Genomic DNA, 19,718 nt, shown 5'->3' with positions numbered 1-19,718 from the left:
CTGAATGATAACTTTGCTGGGTAGAGTAGTCTTGGTTGTAGGTTCCTGCTATTCATCACTTTGAATATTTCTTGCCACTCCCGTCTGGCCTGCATGGTTTCTGTTGAGAAATTAGCTGATAATCGTATGGGGGCTCCCTTGTAGGTAACTAACTGTTTTTCTCTTGCTGCTTGTAAGATTCTCTCTTTGTCTTTTGCTCTTGGCATTTTAATTATGATGTGTCTTGGTGTGGTCCTCTTTGGATTCCTTTTGTTTGGGGTTCTGTGTGCTTCCTGGACTTGTAAGTCTATTTCTTTCATCAGGTGGGGGAAGTTTTCGTTCATTATTTCTTCAAATAGGTTTTCAGCATCTTGCTCTCTCTCTCTTCTTCTGGTACCCCCATAATTCTGATGTTGGTTCGCTTGAAGTTGTCCCAGAGGCTTCTTACACTATCTTCAACTTTCTGAATTCTCTTCTCTTCATGCTTCTCTGGAGGAGTGTCCTTGGCCTCTTTGTATTCCAAATCTTTGAGTTGATTCTTGCAATCCTCTAGTCTGCTTTTGGGTCTCTGTATAATATTTTTTATCTCAGTCAGTGTATGTTTAATTTCTAGTTGGACCTCATTGAATTTATCGGCCTTTTCCATGAAATTCTTGAAAAACCTTATAACCGTGGTTTTGAACTCTATGTCCAGTCGCTTGTTCTCCTCCATTTCTTTGGTTTGTGATCTGTTTCCTTGCCTTCTCATATTCTCTGCTTCCCTAAGTTGGTAGGATAGTTGTGTGTACTAGGTGTCCTATTGGTTCAACGGGTCAGCCTCCCAGTTACTTGAGGTGGACACTCTTGGTGTACCCTTGTGTACTGTGTGTCCCCCAGCAGGAGCTACAGCAAGGGCTAGTTTTCTCCTCCTTTGCTTGGGCGGTTTTGGAGCAGTCTGACTGGAGCTGCAGTTGGTTAAGCTGCTCCAGAACAGGCCATTTATATGCAAAAGCCGCTGTGTGGAGCCTGGGCGGGTTTGTAGAATGTGCGGGGCGGGGCCTCAGGGCAGGGCGGGGCCTCAGGGCGGGGCCTCAGGGCTGGGTGGGGTCTCAGGGCGTCACTAGGCTGGGGCGTGGCCAACGGGGATGGCTGCCTCAGCCGTCTCTGCCTTTCCACGTTTCCAAGTCCCTGCGCCCCGAGCTCCAGCGCAGTAAACAATGATTGCTGGGCGCACCACTGCAAAAGTCACTCTCACTTTCCGACCCGATGGCCGAGAGTCCAGTTTCTCCCCGTAGGTGCCTGGGTCCCCAGAGTCTCCCCAGAAACTGGATTTCAGAGTGATCGGGAGCTTGTCTCCCTGCGGGTTGAAGAAAAGCCGCGCACCCAGCCGCCCGCCGCCAGCCCGATTCGCGAGCCTTCGTACCTCAGCTTTTCAGCGATTGTGCTTCTTTCTCTTCTTAGTTGTAAATCTTCCACTCAGCCAGCTTTCCCGTGGTTCTGGGTGGTAGACGTTTTTGTCTTTTAGTTGTATTTTTTAAATTGTTGTGTGAGACAGCAGATTAGTTGTTTAACTATGCCGCCATCTTGGTTCCTCTCAGGAAAAATTTTTAAGTAAAACTTTCTTCAAACTATTGTGTCAAGATAGCTTATGGATTCTGAAATATACTTTTCTGGAAAAGTGTCATTCCAAAGTGCATTCTAAGATACAATCCTATCATTACCTTTTGTATTTTGGGGGATCTTTTGAACTGATTCTTCAGAAAACTATAGGTTCAATGTATTCTTCAATATGGCTGACCATCAGTCTCAAAATTCTGTTTAAACAAAAAAAAAAGTAACTGTTAGATTTATTCAACTTTTAAAATTTTGAAATATAATAAAATTTAGAACTTTGTCACAAAATGTACATAACAAATGCTAAACTCTATAAACTTATTCTAAAAAGAAATAATTTTAAAATAAATTAAAACAATCACTTTAAATTTTAGTGCAGAAGTCAAATGACAAAAGTATAAAAATAACTAACTATAAAAATGTTATGGATACACTATATAATTTGTGGCATTGATGCCAATGTATGGGGGGTGGAGAAAAGAAAGAGTAGAATTATTGAAGTTATCAGCTTAAAAGAGATGGTTAAAACTATAAGATGTTTTATGTAAGACCCATGGTAAGCGCACGCACACGCACACACACACACACACACACACACACACAGTCAATGACACATAAAGGAAAACAGTAAGAGAGAAAAAAATGACAAAAAGCTACAAGACACAAAAATAATGAACAAAATGGCAATAGTGAGTCCTTCTCTATCTGTAATTACTTTATACGCAAAGGAACTGAAGTTACCAATCAAAAGATATGGGTGCAGCTGCCCTGGCCAGTGTTGTACAGTGCACAAATCATCATCCTGTGCACCAAATGGTCATGGGTTTCATTCCAGGTCAGGGTACATACCCTGGTTTCAGGTTCCATCCTTAGTAGGGGGATGAGGCAACTGACCGATGTTTCTCTCTCTTTCTCTCCCTCTCCCTTCCTCTGTCTCTAGAATCAATGAAAAATATAACCTCAGGTGAGGATTACAAAAATAAAAAAAGAGAGAGAGAGAGAGAGAGAGAGAGAAAGAGAGGAAAACATAACACAAAAAAACAAGATCCATTTCTATACTATCTACAAGAGACTCCACTTTAGATTTCAGGACCCACAGAGGTGTGAAAGTTAAAGATTGGAAAAAAGATAGTCCAAGTAAATGGTAACTAAGAAAGCAGGAGTGGCCATACTTATATAAGACAAAATAGACTTTAAGACAGAAACTGGGAGGGAAGGTGGGTGGGAGGTAATCAACCAAAGATCTTGTCTGTATATATGTATAACCCATGGACACAGACAGTAGGGTACTGAGGCCTGGGGCGGGCTGGAGGGGGTCAATGGGGGAAAAGGGGACATATGTAATACTTTCAACAATAAAGAATTATTTTTTTAAAAATTTTTAAGTAAATTATTTTTTAAAAAAACTATCACAAGAAACAAAAATAAAGCATTATATATTAACCCTTTGCACTCGCTTGCTTTTTTCTCGATTCCTTTATTCTAATGCTAACCGTGTCGAGTCACACTTGACATCTGAGTGCAAAAGGTTAATAAAGGGTCAATTTGTCTGGAATGTATAATTATAATAATAAAAGTACAATATGCTAATTAGACTGGACGTCCTTCCAGACACCTCTCCGGAAGACCTTCCAGAGCTGCGAGGGAAGCCTGTATCCCGGGTGCCTGCTGGAGGCTGGAGGGAAGCCTGGGTCCTGAGTGCCAGAGGGAAGCTGGTGCCGGCAGCTGGGAGAAGAAAGGCCTATTCTTGCACGAATTTCGTGCATCAAGCTTCTAGTAAATATATATAAACCCCACATCAGAGCACCTAAATATTTGATACAAACATTGACAAACTGAATAAAGAAACAGAGAGTAACACGATAATAGATTTTAATACCCAAGTTTCAATAATGGATAGAACATCCAGACAGAAGATCAATAAGGAAACAGATGGCTTGAATACTGTAGACCACATGAACTTAACAGACATATACAGAATATCCCACGCCATAGCAGAATATATTCTTCTCTAATATACATAAAACATTCTCCAGGACAGATCACATATTAGGTCACAAAACAAGTCATGACAAATTTAAAAAGCTTGAAATCATATCGAATATCTTTTTCTGACAACAACAGAATAAAACTAGGAATCAGTAACATAAGGAAAACTGGAAAATTCACACACGTGTATAAATTGAAAAACACCCCTTGAACAACCAATGAGTCAAAGAACAAATCAAAAGGGAAATTAGAAAGTATCTTGAGACAGAAACATAATATATCAAAACTTACAGAATGAAGCAAGGGCAGTACTAAGAGGGAAGTTTATAGTGGTGGTAAATACATTAAAAAAAAAAAAAAGACCTCAAATAAAGCCCTAACTTTACACCTCGAAAAACTAAAAAAGAACTAAACCCCAAGTTAGAAGAAAATAAAAAATATTAAAGAAACAAACAAAATAAAGACTAGAAAAGCAACAGAAAAAAGTTTTTAGAAAAAAACAACAACAAAAAGAGGAAACATTATAACTGATACCACAGAAATACAGTATCATAAAAGACTATTATGAACAATTAGATGCCAACAAATTCAATAACCAAGAGGAAATAAATCCTAAAACATACAACTACCAAGACTAAATCATGAAGAAACAGGAAATCCGAACACACCTTTAACTAATACGAATATTGAATCAGTAATAAAAGCCTCCCAACAAAGTAAAGCCAGAACCAAACAGGTTCACTGGTGAATTCTACAAACATTTTAAAAAGAATTTAATTATCATCAATCCTTCTCAAACTCTTCCCAAAATTGAGGAGGGAATACAACCAAACTCATTTTATGAAGCCAACATTACCTGATACCAAAGCTAGACAGACTCCACCAAGTAAAGAAAACTATAGGCCAATATCTCTGATGAATACAGATGCAAAAATCCTCAACAAAATATTAAACCAAATTCAACAACACATTACAATCAAGTGAGATTTATCCTTGGGATGCAAGGATGGCTCAATATATAAATATCTGTAAAACTGTAAAAAATAAAGATAAATTTTAAAAATCAATCAATTAACAAAAAAAGGATAAAAATCACACGATTATCTCAATGCAGAAAAAGCATGTGACAGAACTGAATACCCTTTCATGATAAAAACACTATACAAATTAGGAATAGATAGAAGTTCTCAAGATAACGAAGTCCATATATGAAAAGTCTACAGCTAAGATCATGCTCAAAAATGAAAAGTTGAAAGCTTTTTCTTTAAAATGAGGAACAAGGCAAGGATACCCATTCTCACCACTTCTATTCAACACAGTACTGAAAGTCCTAACTAGAGCAATTAGGCAAAAAATAAAAGGCATCCAAATCAGAAAGTCTCAGTCTCAAAGAGTCAAAATAGTCATGAGAAAGAGAACTAGAGGCCTCTCACACTTCCTGACTTGAAAAAATTACAAAGCCACAGTAATCAAAACAGTATGGTACTGGCATAAAGGCAGACATATAGATCAATGGAACAGAATAGAGAGCCCAGAAATAAACCCATGTATATATCTCTATATATAAAAAGCGAAGCAACTGAAATGCAAAATGACCGGTTGCTATGACGCGCACTACAGCAGCCAACCGGCCTGATCGGAGCCCCGATCGCGCCGCCCCCCCCACCTGTGGCCCCTCCCCGCAGCTGGCCCCACTCCAGATCGGACCCCCCACCCTAATCGGGGGTGGGGCTGGCCAGCCAACCACCCGCATCCCCTCCCCCCTGCTGGCCCAGACCCAATCAGCTCCCATCAGGGCAGGCCGGCCAGACCCCACCTATGCACGAATTCATGCACCTGGCCTCTAGTAGTCAAATACTAGTAATCTTCAACAAGGGTGCCTAGACTACATAAGAGAAAGGATAGTCTCTTCAATAAATGGTGCTGGGAAAACAGAATATTCATGCAAATAAATAAAACTGGACCCTTATCTTACACTACACTCATATACACAAAATCAAATCAAAATGGATTAAAGACTTATGTGTAAGACCTAAACCTATAAAACTCTTAGAAAACACAGGAGAAAAGTTTCAAGTCACTGGATTTGGCAACAATTTCTTGAATATGACATAAAAAGGAAATACAAGCAAAAACTGACAAATGGGACTATAGCATACCAGAAAACTTTTGCACAGCAAAGGAAATCAACAAAATGAAAAGGCAATTTAATGAATGGCAGAAAACATCTGCAAATCATTTATCTGATAAGGAATTAATGTCCAAAATATATTAGGAACTCCTACAACTCAGCAGAAAAATCATTTAACCCAATTTAAAAAATGGGCAAAGGACTTAAATAGCCATTTCTCCTAAGAAGACATACAAATGGCCCACAGGTATGCAAAAAGGTGCTCAACATCACTAATTACTAGAAAACTGTAAATCAAAACTACAAGGAGATATCATAACACATCTGTTAGGATGGCCATTATAAAAACAAAAAAATCAAAGATTAACAAGTACTGGCAATGATATGAAGAAATTAGAACCCTGTCCACTGTTGGTGGAACTGTAAAATGATGTGGCCACTATAAAAAATAAGATAAAGGTTTCTCAAAAAATTAAAAATAGAAATACCATATGATCCAGAAATCCCACCTCTGGGTATTTATTCAAAAGAAATGAGAATAGAGCCTAAATAGATCGTTGTACTTCCATGTTCAGTGTAGCATATTCACAATAGCCAAGAGGTGGAAACAACCTAAAAGTCCACCCATGGATTAAATGGTATATACATACAATGTACTATATGCAGCCTTTAAAAATGAGATCCTGTCCTATGTGATAACATGGATGAACCTTGAGAACACTTGCTAAGTGAAATAAATTAGTTACAGAAGGACAAATAATACATAATTCCATTTACATGAGGTATCTAAAGTAGTTGAATTCATAGAATCAGAAAGTAGAATGATGGCTGCCAGGGCCTTGGGGGTGAGAGGGAGATAGGGAGTGGCTATTCAATAGATATAAAGCTTCCGCTATAGGTGTGTATTTTCCTCTGACTTCTTTCAGGATTTTTTTCATCTTTGATTTTCTATAGTTTGAAAATGACATGCCTAAGTGTCATTTGGGGCGGGGAGGAGCGGCATTTATCTGCTTGGTGAACTCTGAGCTTTCTGGATCTGTGGTTTAGTGTCTGTATAAATTTGGAGAAATCCTCAATCATTATTGTTTCAAATATTTCTTCTGCTTCTTTCTCGTACTTCTCCTTCTGGTATTCCCATTACATGTATGTTACACCTTTTGTAGCTGTCCCATCCTTGGATATTCTGTATTTTTCAGTCTTTTTCTCTTTGCTTTTCAGTTTTTGAGGATTCCACTGAGATATCCTCTAGCTCAGAGATTCTTTCCTCAGCTGTGTCCAGTTTACTAGTAAGCCCATCAAAGTAATTCTTCATTTCTGTTAGTTTTTATCTCTAATATTCCTTTTGGTTCTTTCATAGGATTTCCATCTCTCTGCTTACATTAGCCATCTGTCTTGCATGCTGTCTATTTTACCCATTAGAGTCCTCAGCATACTAATCCTAGTGTTTTAAATTCCTGGTCTGATAATTCCAACATCCTTGCCATGTCCGGTTCCGATGCTTGCTCTATCTCTTCAAACTGTGTTCTTTGCCTTTTGATATGGCTTGGACATGATGTACTTGATAAAAGGAATTGCTATAAATAGGCCTTTAGTATGATAGTGGTGAGATGCAGGGAGAGGGGGAGCATTGTACAGACCTATCAGTAGGTCCAATCTTTTAGTGAACCTGTGCCTCTGAACTATGAACTTCATAAGAGCTTCATATCTCAGCTTCTTATCTCAGTTTTTTTTCCTCCCTCCTTAGAAGGGATAGAATGGTGAGACTGGGCTAGAGTTGGGTATTTCCCTTTTCCCACATACAGACTAAAGGGGCTGGGAATTTCCCTTCCTCCAGGTCATTTAGGCTCTAATAATACCCAAGCAGTTTAGACTCTGGTTTTAGTTCCCTCTGAGTGAAGGCCTTGTTAAAAAGAATAGAGTCTCGTGGTCTATTTCAAAAGTGTTCCTTCTTTCCTCCCTCTGCTGGAAGCAAGCATGGATTTTTCTCTAATATTTAATGTGGGAATCTGGTCAAGTTCCAGGAAGTAAATCTCACAATATTTGCAGGCCCCTTTATGACCAGGTCCCCCTGGAGTCTTTAACTGTTAAAGTTGTCCATAAGCTTCCAGCAATTTGTTAATTATAGTTCAGGTTTCCTACCCAGCACAGTTCCTTAAGGTGATTTCAACCAGTGAGTCTGTTCTGGGAAGCTGTTCCTCCTTATATTTGTCTGTCTGACTCTCCCCTCTTGGTGGCAGTGGTTTGCACTGTGTCTTTCCCTCTCCTATGGATTTAAGAAGAGTTGTTGATTTATAGGCACTTAATAATGTGAAGGAATTAGTTAACAACAAAGGATTTCTAGGGCCTTTCTTATAACAGACCATGATAAAGACTAATGAATGACATGATATAACTGCAAAGGAACTGCCATAGTACTTATTATTTATATTTGCTAGATTTCCTATGAATTAGTCCTCGATAGTTTCAAACATACCATTTCTTATAATGAAGCACTCAGGAAGTCTAATAAAAATAAAACTTTAATCAAATGATGACTTTAAGAATTCTAACAAAAGTATATGAATTACTTTCATCGATGCCTCTGTATCAGATAATACAGAAAAGGTCATGACCCAACAGAGAATGATGACCCTATTTATAGAATATTTAAGGAACTGACTATTCAGATTATAGATGCTTCACATTTTGTTTCTTCCCCCACCTCCTTATTGTGTGTGTGTGTGTGTGTGTGTGTGTGTGTGTGTGTGTGTGTCTAATTTAGTTTTTATTTTCAACTTTGAGAAGGAAAATTAGGGCGAATTTTACTAAATTAAAATTTTTGGTGTGAAAAGAACTTCAGAAGCCTGTCAATTTCAATTCGCAATGTTCTTTCACTAACAAAAGTTTGGTGAGATATGTAAAAACTTGAAAGTAGTTATGTCTTCTGACCCAGTAATTTCACTTTGAGAAATAAAGTAAATAATCAGAAATGTATCCAAAGTTTTATAGTCATTGCATTCTTATTTAAAATAGTAAACCTAGAAAAAAATTTAACCGTCCAATAGCAGTAACAGTAGCATCAAAATATATCAAACATAAATCCAAATATGCCAAAAGTAACAACTGTGGTTATTCCTAAGTAATTATTTTAGCTTATGAATTTTTTTAAATTTCTTTATTGATTAAGGTGTCACATATTTGTCCTCATCCCCCCATTCCCATCCCACACCCCTCCCCACGGATGCCCCAACCCCCTGTTGAACTTAACCATTGGTTAGGCTCATATGCATGCACACAAGTCCTTTGGTTGATCTCTCCTCCCTCCGCCCACCCTCCCCTATCCTCCTCTGAGGCCCGATAGTCCGATCGATGCCTCCTTGTTTCTGGTTCTGTTCTTGTTCATCAGTCTATGTTGTTCATCATTTCCCCTAGATGAGCGAGATCATGTGTCACTAGAGATATACTTATAAGAACTGAATGTGATACGAGCAATAATAGTTATGCTGACAGGCAAATGAATCAGTAGTTATGCTGACAGGCAAATGAATCAGTCTGTAGTGAGTTTCTTTCTGGACCAACAGTTCTTTTGAGACCCAATATCAATGTCCACCAGTTTCTTATGTGTACATGTCGGCACTGACCCCTCAGCTCTGGATGGTGGACAAATGGTGGTAATGCAGGTCCGACTCCCTCTGGTTTGGTCTCGGCCAGACCCAGGGCACGGCTTCACCTGGACTCAGGGGCACGTGGCCTCACCCGGACCCAGGTGCGCACGGCCTCACCCGGACCCGGGACCCAGCCTCACCCGGATCCAGGGGCACATGGCCTCACCCGGACCCGGGATCCAGCTTCACCCGGACCCAGGGGCGCGTGGCCTCACCCGGACCCAGGTGCGCGCGGCCTCACCCGGACCCGGGACCCAGCCTCACCCGGATCCAGGGGCACACGACCTCATCCGGACCCAGGATCCAGCTTCACCCGGACCCAGGGGCGCGAGGCCTCACCCGGACCCAAGGGTGCGTGGCCTCACCCAGGCCCAGGTGCGTAGCTTATGAATTTTTTAAAAACTTTTTCTTTCGTACTTTCTAAAGTTCCTTCCATAAACATGCATTATTTTTATAATCAGAAAAACTTAATTGCTGCCTTTTTTCTTCCTTTTCTTTTAATTGTTTAATAAAAGAGCACTGGCAACCTAGCTGGTTTGGCTCAGTGGACAGAGCTTTGGCCTGCTGACCAAAAGGTCTCAGGTTCGATTCCAGTCAAGGGCAGATGCCTGGGTTTCGGCCTCGATCCCCAGGAGGCAGCCAATCAGTGATTCTCTCTCATCATTGTTGTTTCTATCTCTGCTCCCTTCCTCTCTGAAATCAATAAAAATATATTTTTTTTAAAAAGCACTGGCTATACATAAGGAACATAAAGTACATGCTTCTCCATTCCACAGAATGAAAACTGAATAACAAAGTAACACACTCCCATTATAAAACATAAATAAGAGATTTTTTTCTTATACTAATATAGCATTCACATAACTTAAACTTTAAATTGCACTTATTAATAATTTTTAAATTATTATTAAAATGGTTAACTCTGGAATCTGGGTTTTTATAAAACGGAAACCACAACTAATCTTTTTCTAACCTAATAACCTGTTGACCCACTGACCTACTTTCTAATTTAGGTTAAATCTGGTATCACAGATATTTCTGGGACTGATAGATCTATTAGCATTAATTAAAAGCAGTGCTAAATTTAATTAATATAATACAAAACCTAATCAACAATCCTTAACTATATTTATCACCATTTATAAAAAATTCTAATTTGCTTCTGCAGACTATTAAGTGTTTGTAGTATAACTAAAAATATAATTATTTCTGAGAACAATTTTAACTTGTGAAGATCTAAATACACTTAAAATTAATTGTTTAATATATGAGTAAAGATGAAGTTAAACAGTAATTCTCAATTCAATACTAAATGAGAACATTAGCCTACCTCTACAGTGGATGTAAAATATTAGCATGATGAAAATCATTCTTGACTCCATAGCAATTTTTAAGACTAACTTAAATTAAAAATTGAAGAACAAGAAACACAACCCATACCAAAGTCTCATGGAACAAAGTCTCATGAAGAAGGCTCTACAAACACATCAAATGATACCAGAACTGTAGCCTGTCAAATGTCTAGATGCAAGGTAAAATTTTGAAGCCTCATTTAATAAACAAAAACTGAAAAATTAATACAGTTCTCTTAGTGGCATATAAGACTATTACAATGACTCAACTAAAGTATTTCTTCAAATAATGCCTGAGCTCCCAATTCATGTAACGGACTGATCTGGTCCACCAAAACACATGAACATCTCATTCCTTTTTCAGAGATGAGACTGAGGCTTGAGCCTGTCCCCAGCCTCAAATGAGCCCTACAGAAGGTTCAGGGAGAGCCCAAGCCTGAGAGTAAGAGTGAACTTCACAATGAACCTGGTACCATTACCCTGAATCTACACCACCACAAAACTACATCCCGAACCAGGCCTCTATGCTAATATCAGCAGGAAGAAAGGAAAGAACCTCTGATAGAATAATGGCCCCACTAAAAGGACCATGCCCTAATCCCTGAAACCTGGGAATATGTTACTTTATATGGCAAAACAGGATCTGCAGATGTGATTAAGCTTAAAGATCTTGAGGAGATTATCCTGGATCGTCTGGGTCAGCAGTCGCCAACCGGTGGTCCACAGACCACTGGTGGTCCGTGAGGTCCGAAAGGTTGGTGACTGCTGGTCTGGGTGGTCCAATGTAATCACACGAGTCTTTAAAAGTAGAGGGCCTTTCCTGGGAGATATATGAGACAGAAGGAGGGTCGGAAAGATGCAATGATGCTGGTTTTGAAAGTGAAAGACGGTGGCCACAAGCCAAGGATCTTGGGCAGCCCCTCAAAGATTGAAAACACAAGGAAACAGATTCTCCCCTGAAGTCTCCAATAAGAAATGCAGCCCTGGTAACACCTTGATTTTACCCCAGTGAGACCCATGTACATCTTGAGCTGTAGGACAGTAAGCTAATAAATCTGTACTGTTTGTGATAACTGGAAAAACAGCAACAGAAATTTAATACAGGTCCAAAATCTCTGGCAAATCTTGATTAAATCTGCCTTTCCCAAATCCTCTCTCTCAATATTTACAATAAACTGCCTAGAAAACCATCAAGACCAATCCCATTATGCCCTACTTTCCTTTTATATCAGTCACCAGGAGGGCCCCAAGACTCCCAGGTCATTCCTCATCACCTGGACTCTTGTCCTTATATACTCCGTATATCCCTATATACTCTGTATATCCCTAAATTGGCCCATTTCCCCTTCCTTTCTAGATTTCCAAAATCCTTTAACTGTGCCCTCTGGAACTCACAGTATGTCATTAGCAAAATATACTATTTCTGCAATAGTATTGCTACACACTCTCTTCACCTTTCTTGCACAAATGGAAATCTCACTCTCCTCTACTTCTGCTCTAGTTCCATCCTTTCAAATGATGGCTTTTTTTCTCTCTGCTATGTCCCATATGACTAGGCCCTGGTGGTAAGATAGACTTCCTTATTCCTCATTATCACTTCTAAGTTATTCTTTCTCCCCTCCCTAAAATTTCCAGCTTTGACTCTCATATCTCCAAGACTTATCAGCTATCATCCTCTCCTTGTTGTAACTGTTCATAAATCCCAGAACAAGCCCTTTTATTCCCCAAAGGCTGTTACTCTCTCCAACACCTCTTTTGTCACTGTTTTTGGATTTTTAATATCTACATAAATGATCCTCCCAACATCTTGACCAGTCAGTTCCTTGTCCTCTTCTCCACCAGCAATCCTGTGCTCCATCCTATCTCCTATTCATTCCCCTGGAGTTACTCTAGAACTCACTATTACCAATAATCACAAACACCTCTCCATCAGTTTCAAGCACCTTTCCTCATACAAGCTAATATAACATGTAATCAGCTTGATTCAAAACCACAAAAATAAAACAAGACTTTTTTTAAACTGGCAATATAGCTCTAATTTCTTTATGTTCATGTCTTTTGCTAAGCAAGTGTTTTAAAAATATATTTTTACTGATTTCAGAGAGGGAGGGAGAGGGAGAGAGAGAAACATCAACAATGAGAATCACTGATTGGCTGCCTCCTGCAAGCCCCCTACTGGAGATCGAACCAGCAACCCTGGCATGTGCCCTGATTGGAAACAGAACTGTGACCTACTGGTTTATAGGGTGACGCTCAACCACTGAGCAACACGAGCCGGGCTGGACTTTTTTTTTTTTTAAACCTGTCCTAGCCTTCTAATCTTTGCAGGGCCCTCACAGTTTCTCATCCCATAAAAGGCACAAAGGAGCAAGGTAAGTTGATCTGATATGATCAGGGAATAATATCAGATAGTAACAGTCTCTGTTGGTCAGGTTGCTCAACACTTAATCAGAGATTCTTAATTCTTTTTCATGTTTTTCTAAATGCTACTCTTCCTTTTTGCCATATAGTGTTTATAATGCAGACCAGAGGCCAGGTGCACAAAATTCGTGCATGGGGGAGTGTGGGTATCTCTCAGCCCAGCCTGCACCCTCTCCAATCTGGGATCCCTCTCACAATCCAGGACTGCTGGCTCCCAACTGCTCACCTGCCTGCCTGCCTGACTGCCCCTAACCACTTCTGCCTGTCAGCCTGATCACCCCCTAACCACTCCCCTGCCAGCCTGATCAATGCCTAACTGCTCCCCTGCCGGCCTGATTGCCGCTAACTGCCCTCCCCTGCAGGCCTGGTCACCCCTAACTCCCCACCCCTGCTGGCCCAATTGCCCCTAACTGCCCTTCCCTGCCAGCCTGGTCCCCCACAACTACCCTCCCCTGCAGGACTGGTCCCCCCCAACTACCCTCCCCTGCCAGCCTGGTCACCCCTAACTGCCCTCCCCTGCAGGCCTGGCCCCCCCCCAACTGCTCTCCCTACTAGCCTGGTCGCCCCTAACTGCCCTCCCCTGCAGGCCTGATCACCCCCAACTGCCCTCCCTTGCAGGCCTGGTCCCTCCCAACTGCCCTCCCCTGCTGGCCTGATTGCCCACAACTGCCCTCCCCTGCCAGGCCATCTTGTGGTGGCCATCTTGTGTCCACATGGGAATGGCCATCTTTGACCACATGGGTGTGGCCATCTTTTGTGTTGGAGTGATGGTCAATTTGCATATTACCTCTTTATTATATACAATAAGCCATTCCATGGCAAAATGCAATGGCTGCTTACAATTCTAATATAGCTGAAGTCGTGCTCACATAAACTTTTTATAATTTCGAATATAGCATTTTACTAACATAGACACAAATAATACAAATATTGAAGAACATGTGGAGGGGAATCAAGGCTTTTGGAGATCACTTGTTTTGTCATATTACAAGGCACCAATTTTTCTTTCAAGCTTCATCTCTCATTGTACCCTCATTGTACACATACTACCTATTTTCTAGCCACACTAAACTTGTACTTATCACCCTTCCCATGAAGTAGAAAATAAAGGTCCCTGGTAAACAAAGGTCTGCCCATTAGTGCTCAACATATTATCAACACAAATGACTTCTTAATACACTAGAGGACCGGTGCACAAAATTCGTGCACTTGGGGGGGAGGGCGTCCCTCATCCCGGCCTGCACCCTCTCACAGTCTGGGAGCCCTCGGGGGATGTCTGACTGATAGCTTAAGGCTTGCTCCCCCCAGTCGGCAGTTGGAATCCTTAGTGCTGGTGTGGAGGCAGGAGAGGCTCCCACCACCATTGCTATACTTGCCAGCTGTGAGTCCAGCTTCTGGCTGAGTGGCGCTACCCCTGTGGGAGCACACTGACCACCATGGGGCAGCTCCTGCATTGAGCATCTGCCCCCTGGTGGTCAATGCATATCATAGCAACTGGTCGATCCATCATTGGGTCAATTTGCATATTAGCCTTTTATTAAACAGGATTAGAATTGATCTTCTCAGGAAATCACATTGTCATTCACATCAGGATTCAATTAATCAATATGTAAAATTCATATTGTTAGTGGAAAACTAAACAGAGACACTTTGTATTAGTTCCCAATGGCTGGTATAACAAATTACTACCAACTTAATGGAAAGAAACAACACAAATTTATTATTTCCCAGTTCCGGAGGTCAGAGTCCAACACTGGTCTCACTGGGCTAAACTCAAGGTGCTTGTAGAGTTGCATTCCTTTCTGGAAACTTCAGCAAAAAATCTGTTTCCTTGCCTTTTCAAGCTTCTAGAGGTGCCCCTCCTCAATCTTCAAAGCTAGCAGCAGGCCACGCCCTTCTCTGGCTGCCATCTCTTCTGTCTCCCACATACCTCATAAAGACCCTGTGAGACTCTGGCACTATGGTCATGGCAGAGGGGACGGCAGTGCTGAGGTGGTACAGGCCGAGCACCAAGGCGCAGGATTTCTATAATTGGCCTGATGAATCCTTTGATGAAATGGACAGTACACTAGCTGTGCAGCAGTATATTCAACAGAACATAAGAGCAGATTGTTCCAATATTGACAAAATTCTTGAACCACCTGAAGGCCAAGATGAAGGTGTATGGAAGTATGAACATTTAAGGCAATTCTGTCTTGAGCTCAATGGACTTGCTGTCAAACTTCAGAGCGAATGCCATCCAGACACATGTACTCAGATGACAGCGACTGAGCAGTGGATTTTTCTTTGTGCAGCTCATAAAACTCCAAAAGAGTGTCCTGCTATAGACTATACTAGACACACACTTGATGGTGCTGCATGTCTTCTGAATAGCAATAAATATTTTCCCAGCAGGGTTAGCATAAAGGAATCATCTGTAGCAAAACTAGGATCAGTATGTCGTAGGATTTACAGAATATTTTCACATGCTTATTTTCATCATCGGCAGATATTTGATGAATATGAAAATGAAACATTTTTGTGTCATCGGTTTACTAAATTTGTGATGAAATATAATTTGATGTCCAAGGATAACCTGATTGTACCAATTTTAGAAGAGGAAGTTCAGAATTCAGTTTCTGGGGAAAGTGAAGCATGAAGGGAATCATATAGAAAAAAAATGTACTGATCACATAATTAACATTAATTATGTACTGTATATATATCATTTTAGACACATCAATCATGTATCCATATTATAGCCTCTTTGTTTAGTATAGGTTTTTGTATGCTGAGTGTTGCCTTTTAAAATGGGAAATACTTTTTAAGTTATTCATGAGCTGTATATTCACCGGTGTGGCACTCATGGTTTTTAAATAAGATTAGTATTATCTGTTTATAATGCCTGTTAATAAAATAATTTACAGTTTGGTAAAAAAAAAAAAAAAAGACCCTGTGATTACACTGGGCCCACCCAGAGAATCCAAAATAATCTTCCCATTTTAAGGTCAGCTGATTAGCAACCTTAATTCCTCTTTTCCATGTAACACAACAGTGACAGATTCTGGAAATTAGGACATAAACATCTTTGAATGGCCATTATCTGCCTACCATTTACCATGACCCAAGAACTCTCCCTTTGGTGAAGACAAAATAAAGTATCTTGTGGGGAAGATCAGAGAATAATTTGATCTATCAATAGATAAAAGAATATGCCACCCATGCCAGTAAGCTTGTAACTTCTGAACTATTTTTTTTCCTTTCATATTTCTTCAAGGGAATTGAAAAAAATAATGTGAATGATAATTCCAGAAACTTGAGTTCAATTGCAACTGAAGTCTAAATTTATTGCTATATGGCAGCAATAAGCTATATGGATGTTTTACTGAATGGCAAAACATTTGTTTAATTTAATGTCCAAATGACTATTACAGCATACTTCCCTTTGGACCACTATTTAATGTGCTAGAGAATATACAAAAATGTTGTAACTTATAAATGTCAAACAGATATCCAAACAAGATTAATTAAGTCATAGCCATTGTGGAGCAGTCTATTTTATTTTTTAAAATATATTTTATTGATTTTAGAGAGGAAGGGAGAGGGAGAGAGAGATAGAAACATCAATGATGAGAGAGAATCATTGATCAGCTGCCTCCTGCACACACCCTATTGGGGATCGAGCCCACAACCCAGGCATGTGCCCTTGGCCAGAATCGAACCCAGGACCTTTCAGTCCGCAGGTCGACACTCTATCCACTGAGCCAAACCAGCTAGGGCAAGCAGTCTATTTTAAAAAGACAAGTGTTTGTAAATTTCTGAGATGGATCTCCAGAAAAAATAAGGGGAAGGTGGAATGAATATGAAGTATTCATAGTCACAGAATTTCATTAGTACTATAAATCTCCAGGGACCTGTTAAGAAATTTGATAATTAAGTAGTATTATGAAAATACTAGGCTTAGGATAGCTCTTTAGATATCTAGTAATTTATAACTAATATGTATTAATAAAATAATTTTTGGTATTTTATATAGCTTTGTCAATCAGACCACCAGATCCATATAAAGTACCATTAAAACATATTAATTTTTGAGTATTCCTCTAACTTTTGCAGTATAATCCCTTCATAAAATGACAGTTGGTCTGACCTATTTAATTTGGGTAAACTGCCAGGTTGCTTTTGTGCAGCCAAATAGGCCAAACAAGTTCCCGACCAACTGAAAACTAGTTCAATTAAGTTCAGATGCATCTTGAACCACAGATTCAGAAAACAACAGTATAGCATTTCCTCTTCACCAAAGTTATCATTTTATCTATGTTTATATTTAAGATAAGTTTTATTTCCTTTAAATTCTGCAATATATGATATATATCTATGCTATCCACTTCTACTTATCTCTCTATCCCTATTTATTTTCAAAGCTTTCAAATATTTGTGGGAATGTTTATCCCTTAATTGACTATTATTTTTAACCCACTGACTGATGTGCTTGATCCTTACCTGAAATGACAATGTCTAGAAAAATGGCAGGCCAAGACCCTATCTGGATTGGTGGAGTAACAAGGGAGATGGGCTCAAATGGCACAGACACCTCTTCTTGCAGCATGCAAGTATGTAGTAGTAATTATGGATAAAAGAGGAGGTGTAAATGGCACAAAAATTCACAGCCAGAAAGGCCTATGGCTTCACAGGGCACAGCCTAGACTTTTAACAAGTATTATAGAACAGAGATATACCCTTGATACAGAAGACACAGGATTTGAGATTTCTACTGATTTGTCTTCAAGTCTGCTACTAAGCCCATGCAGTAAATATGTATTTCATATACAACTGTATTTTTCAGTTCTGAAATTTCCATTTGATTTTTTTTTCTAGTTTTTAGAGATCTTTACATTCATATCAAGAGTGTTCACTTTTATCTCACTGAACATGGATATAACAGTTGCTTTAAAGTATTTTTCTGATGCCTGGCCACCACGGCTCAGTGGCTGAATGTCAATCCAAGAACCAGGAGGTCATGGTTCCATTCCTGGTCAGAGCACATACCTGGGGTGGGGGCTTGATCCCCAGTGTGAGACATGCAGGAGGCAGTTGATCAATGATTCTCCCTCATTACTGAAGCTTCTATCTCTCTCTCTCTCTCTCCCCTTCCTCTCTAAAAATCAATAAAAACATTTTTTTAAATAAAAGTATTTTTCTGATGATTCCATCATCAGGACCGTGTCAGGGTTGGCATCTGTTCATCATCTTTTCCCATAAAAAATGGTCAGATTTCCCTTTTTCTTTTATGTCAAGTAATTTTAGATTATATCCTAGACCAGTGGTTGGCAAACTCATTAGCCAAGAGAGCCAAATATCAACAGTACAACGATTGAAATTTCTTTTGAGAGCCAAATTTTTTTAACTTAAACTTCTTCTAACGCCACTTCTTCAAAATAGACTCGCCCAGGCCGTGGTATTTTGTGAAAGAGCCACACTCAAGGGGCCAAAGAGCCGCATGTGGCTCGCAAGCCTCAGTTTGCTGACCACGGTCCTAGACATTCTGAAAATTAGGTTATAAAAATCTAGATTCTATTAACATCTTCTGAAGAATCTGATTTTTTTTTTTTTAAGTTTAGACTGGAAGTACTATATTGCCTTCTGTGGGTGGTAGTTCCAAGGTCAGTTCAATTTTCAAAGTCTTTAGCATGTTATTTGGGCTTATCCTCTGTGTGCATCATCACTCAGAGGCAAATCTGAGATTTGAACAGTAGTTTATATAACTAGTATAGTTCAATTCTCTTAGTCTTTGCTTTAGGTCGGTTCTGTGCATGTGTAGCTCATGTGTGAGGTGGACTTCTGTGGATTCATACTCACCATGAGGGAATATCTTCTCATATCAGCTCTCTTTTCTCTGAGATTCCCCCAGCATGCTCTGTTTACAGGGGCCTCATTCCCAATTCCTCTGGCCAGAGAAATTATTTTCTCTCAGAGTTTTAAATAGTTGTGCCACCATGGCAATGCAACATTGCTTACAGGTGGAGATGGTCTCAGGGTAGACTTGAGAGAGCAAAAGAAAAGATCCCTTTTCCTTGTCCTCTGTCTAGAAATAGGGGTTTTTCTTGGAGTTTTTGATAATTGCTATACTAATTTGTGTAGTTCTACAATTTAGCCCATTTGGTCAAAGCTGGGACATAGATAAAAAAGGTACACTCACCATTACACAGACTATTCTTCAAGTTATGACTTCCTTTCTCAATTTGCCTACTACTATTAACTTTCAGAGTCTTTAGATGGTTTTTGTATTCTATTGACAGTTTATTAAATTTATTGGGTTGACACTGGTTAGTAAAATTATATAGATTTCAAGTGTACAATTCTATAATACATCATCTGTATATCACAGTGTGTATTTACCACCCCAAGTCAAATTTCCTTCTGTTACCATGTATTTGACCCCCTTTGCTACCTACCCCCCACCCCACTTCTCCTCTAGTAACTCCTGACAGTTTTTAGTTCCAATCAGTCAGAGAGAGAGGCTTACTCCATTTTGGCTATGCACTGAATTATGTCCATTTCCCAACACACTTACCTAATGGCTTTAGTAGTCCTTGACTAATCACTATCTAGATTCATAATTTTACTACA

At 39.7% G+C, this 19,718-nt stretch overlaps 2 protein-coding genes across 2 annotated transcripts in view; one reads left to right on the top strand and one right to left on the bottom strand.

The window, feature by feature from the left end:
* Nucleotides 1–19,718, bottom strand: part of CLOCK (clock circadian regulator) — a 152,090-nt gene that overhangs the window by 84,547 nt on the left and 47,825 nt on the right. Inside the window, exon 4 of the mRNA XM_054728943.1 lies at nt 1,680–1,772. The gene's annotated coding sequence lies outside the window, so the exon portion shown is untranslated. The remainder of the gene's footprint in view (nt 1–1,679; nt 1,773–19,718) is intronic.
* LOC129152018 (MOB-like protein phocein) lies at nt 15,087–16,022 on the top strand. The gene has a single exon (XM_054728945.1). It carries the CDS (start codon nt 15,166–15,168, stop codon nt 15,745–15,747), a length of 582 nt encoding a protein of 193 aa, XP_054584920.1. The 5' UTR covers nt 15,087–15,165; the 3' UTR covers nt 15,748–16,022.

The sequence above is a fragment of the Eptesicus fuscus genome, chromosome 2 (genome assembly GCF_027574615.1).
Source record: "Eptesicus fuscus isolate TK198812 chromosome 2, DD_ASM_mEF_20220401, whole genome shotgun sequence".
Lineage (NCBI taxonomy): Eukaryota > Metazoa > Chordata > Mammalia > Chiroptera > Vespertilionidae > Eptesicus > Eptesicus fuscus.
The sequence above is the reverse complement of the archived record's forward strand: the minus strand, read 5'-3'. Positions and strand labels throughout refer to the sequence as shown.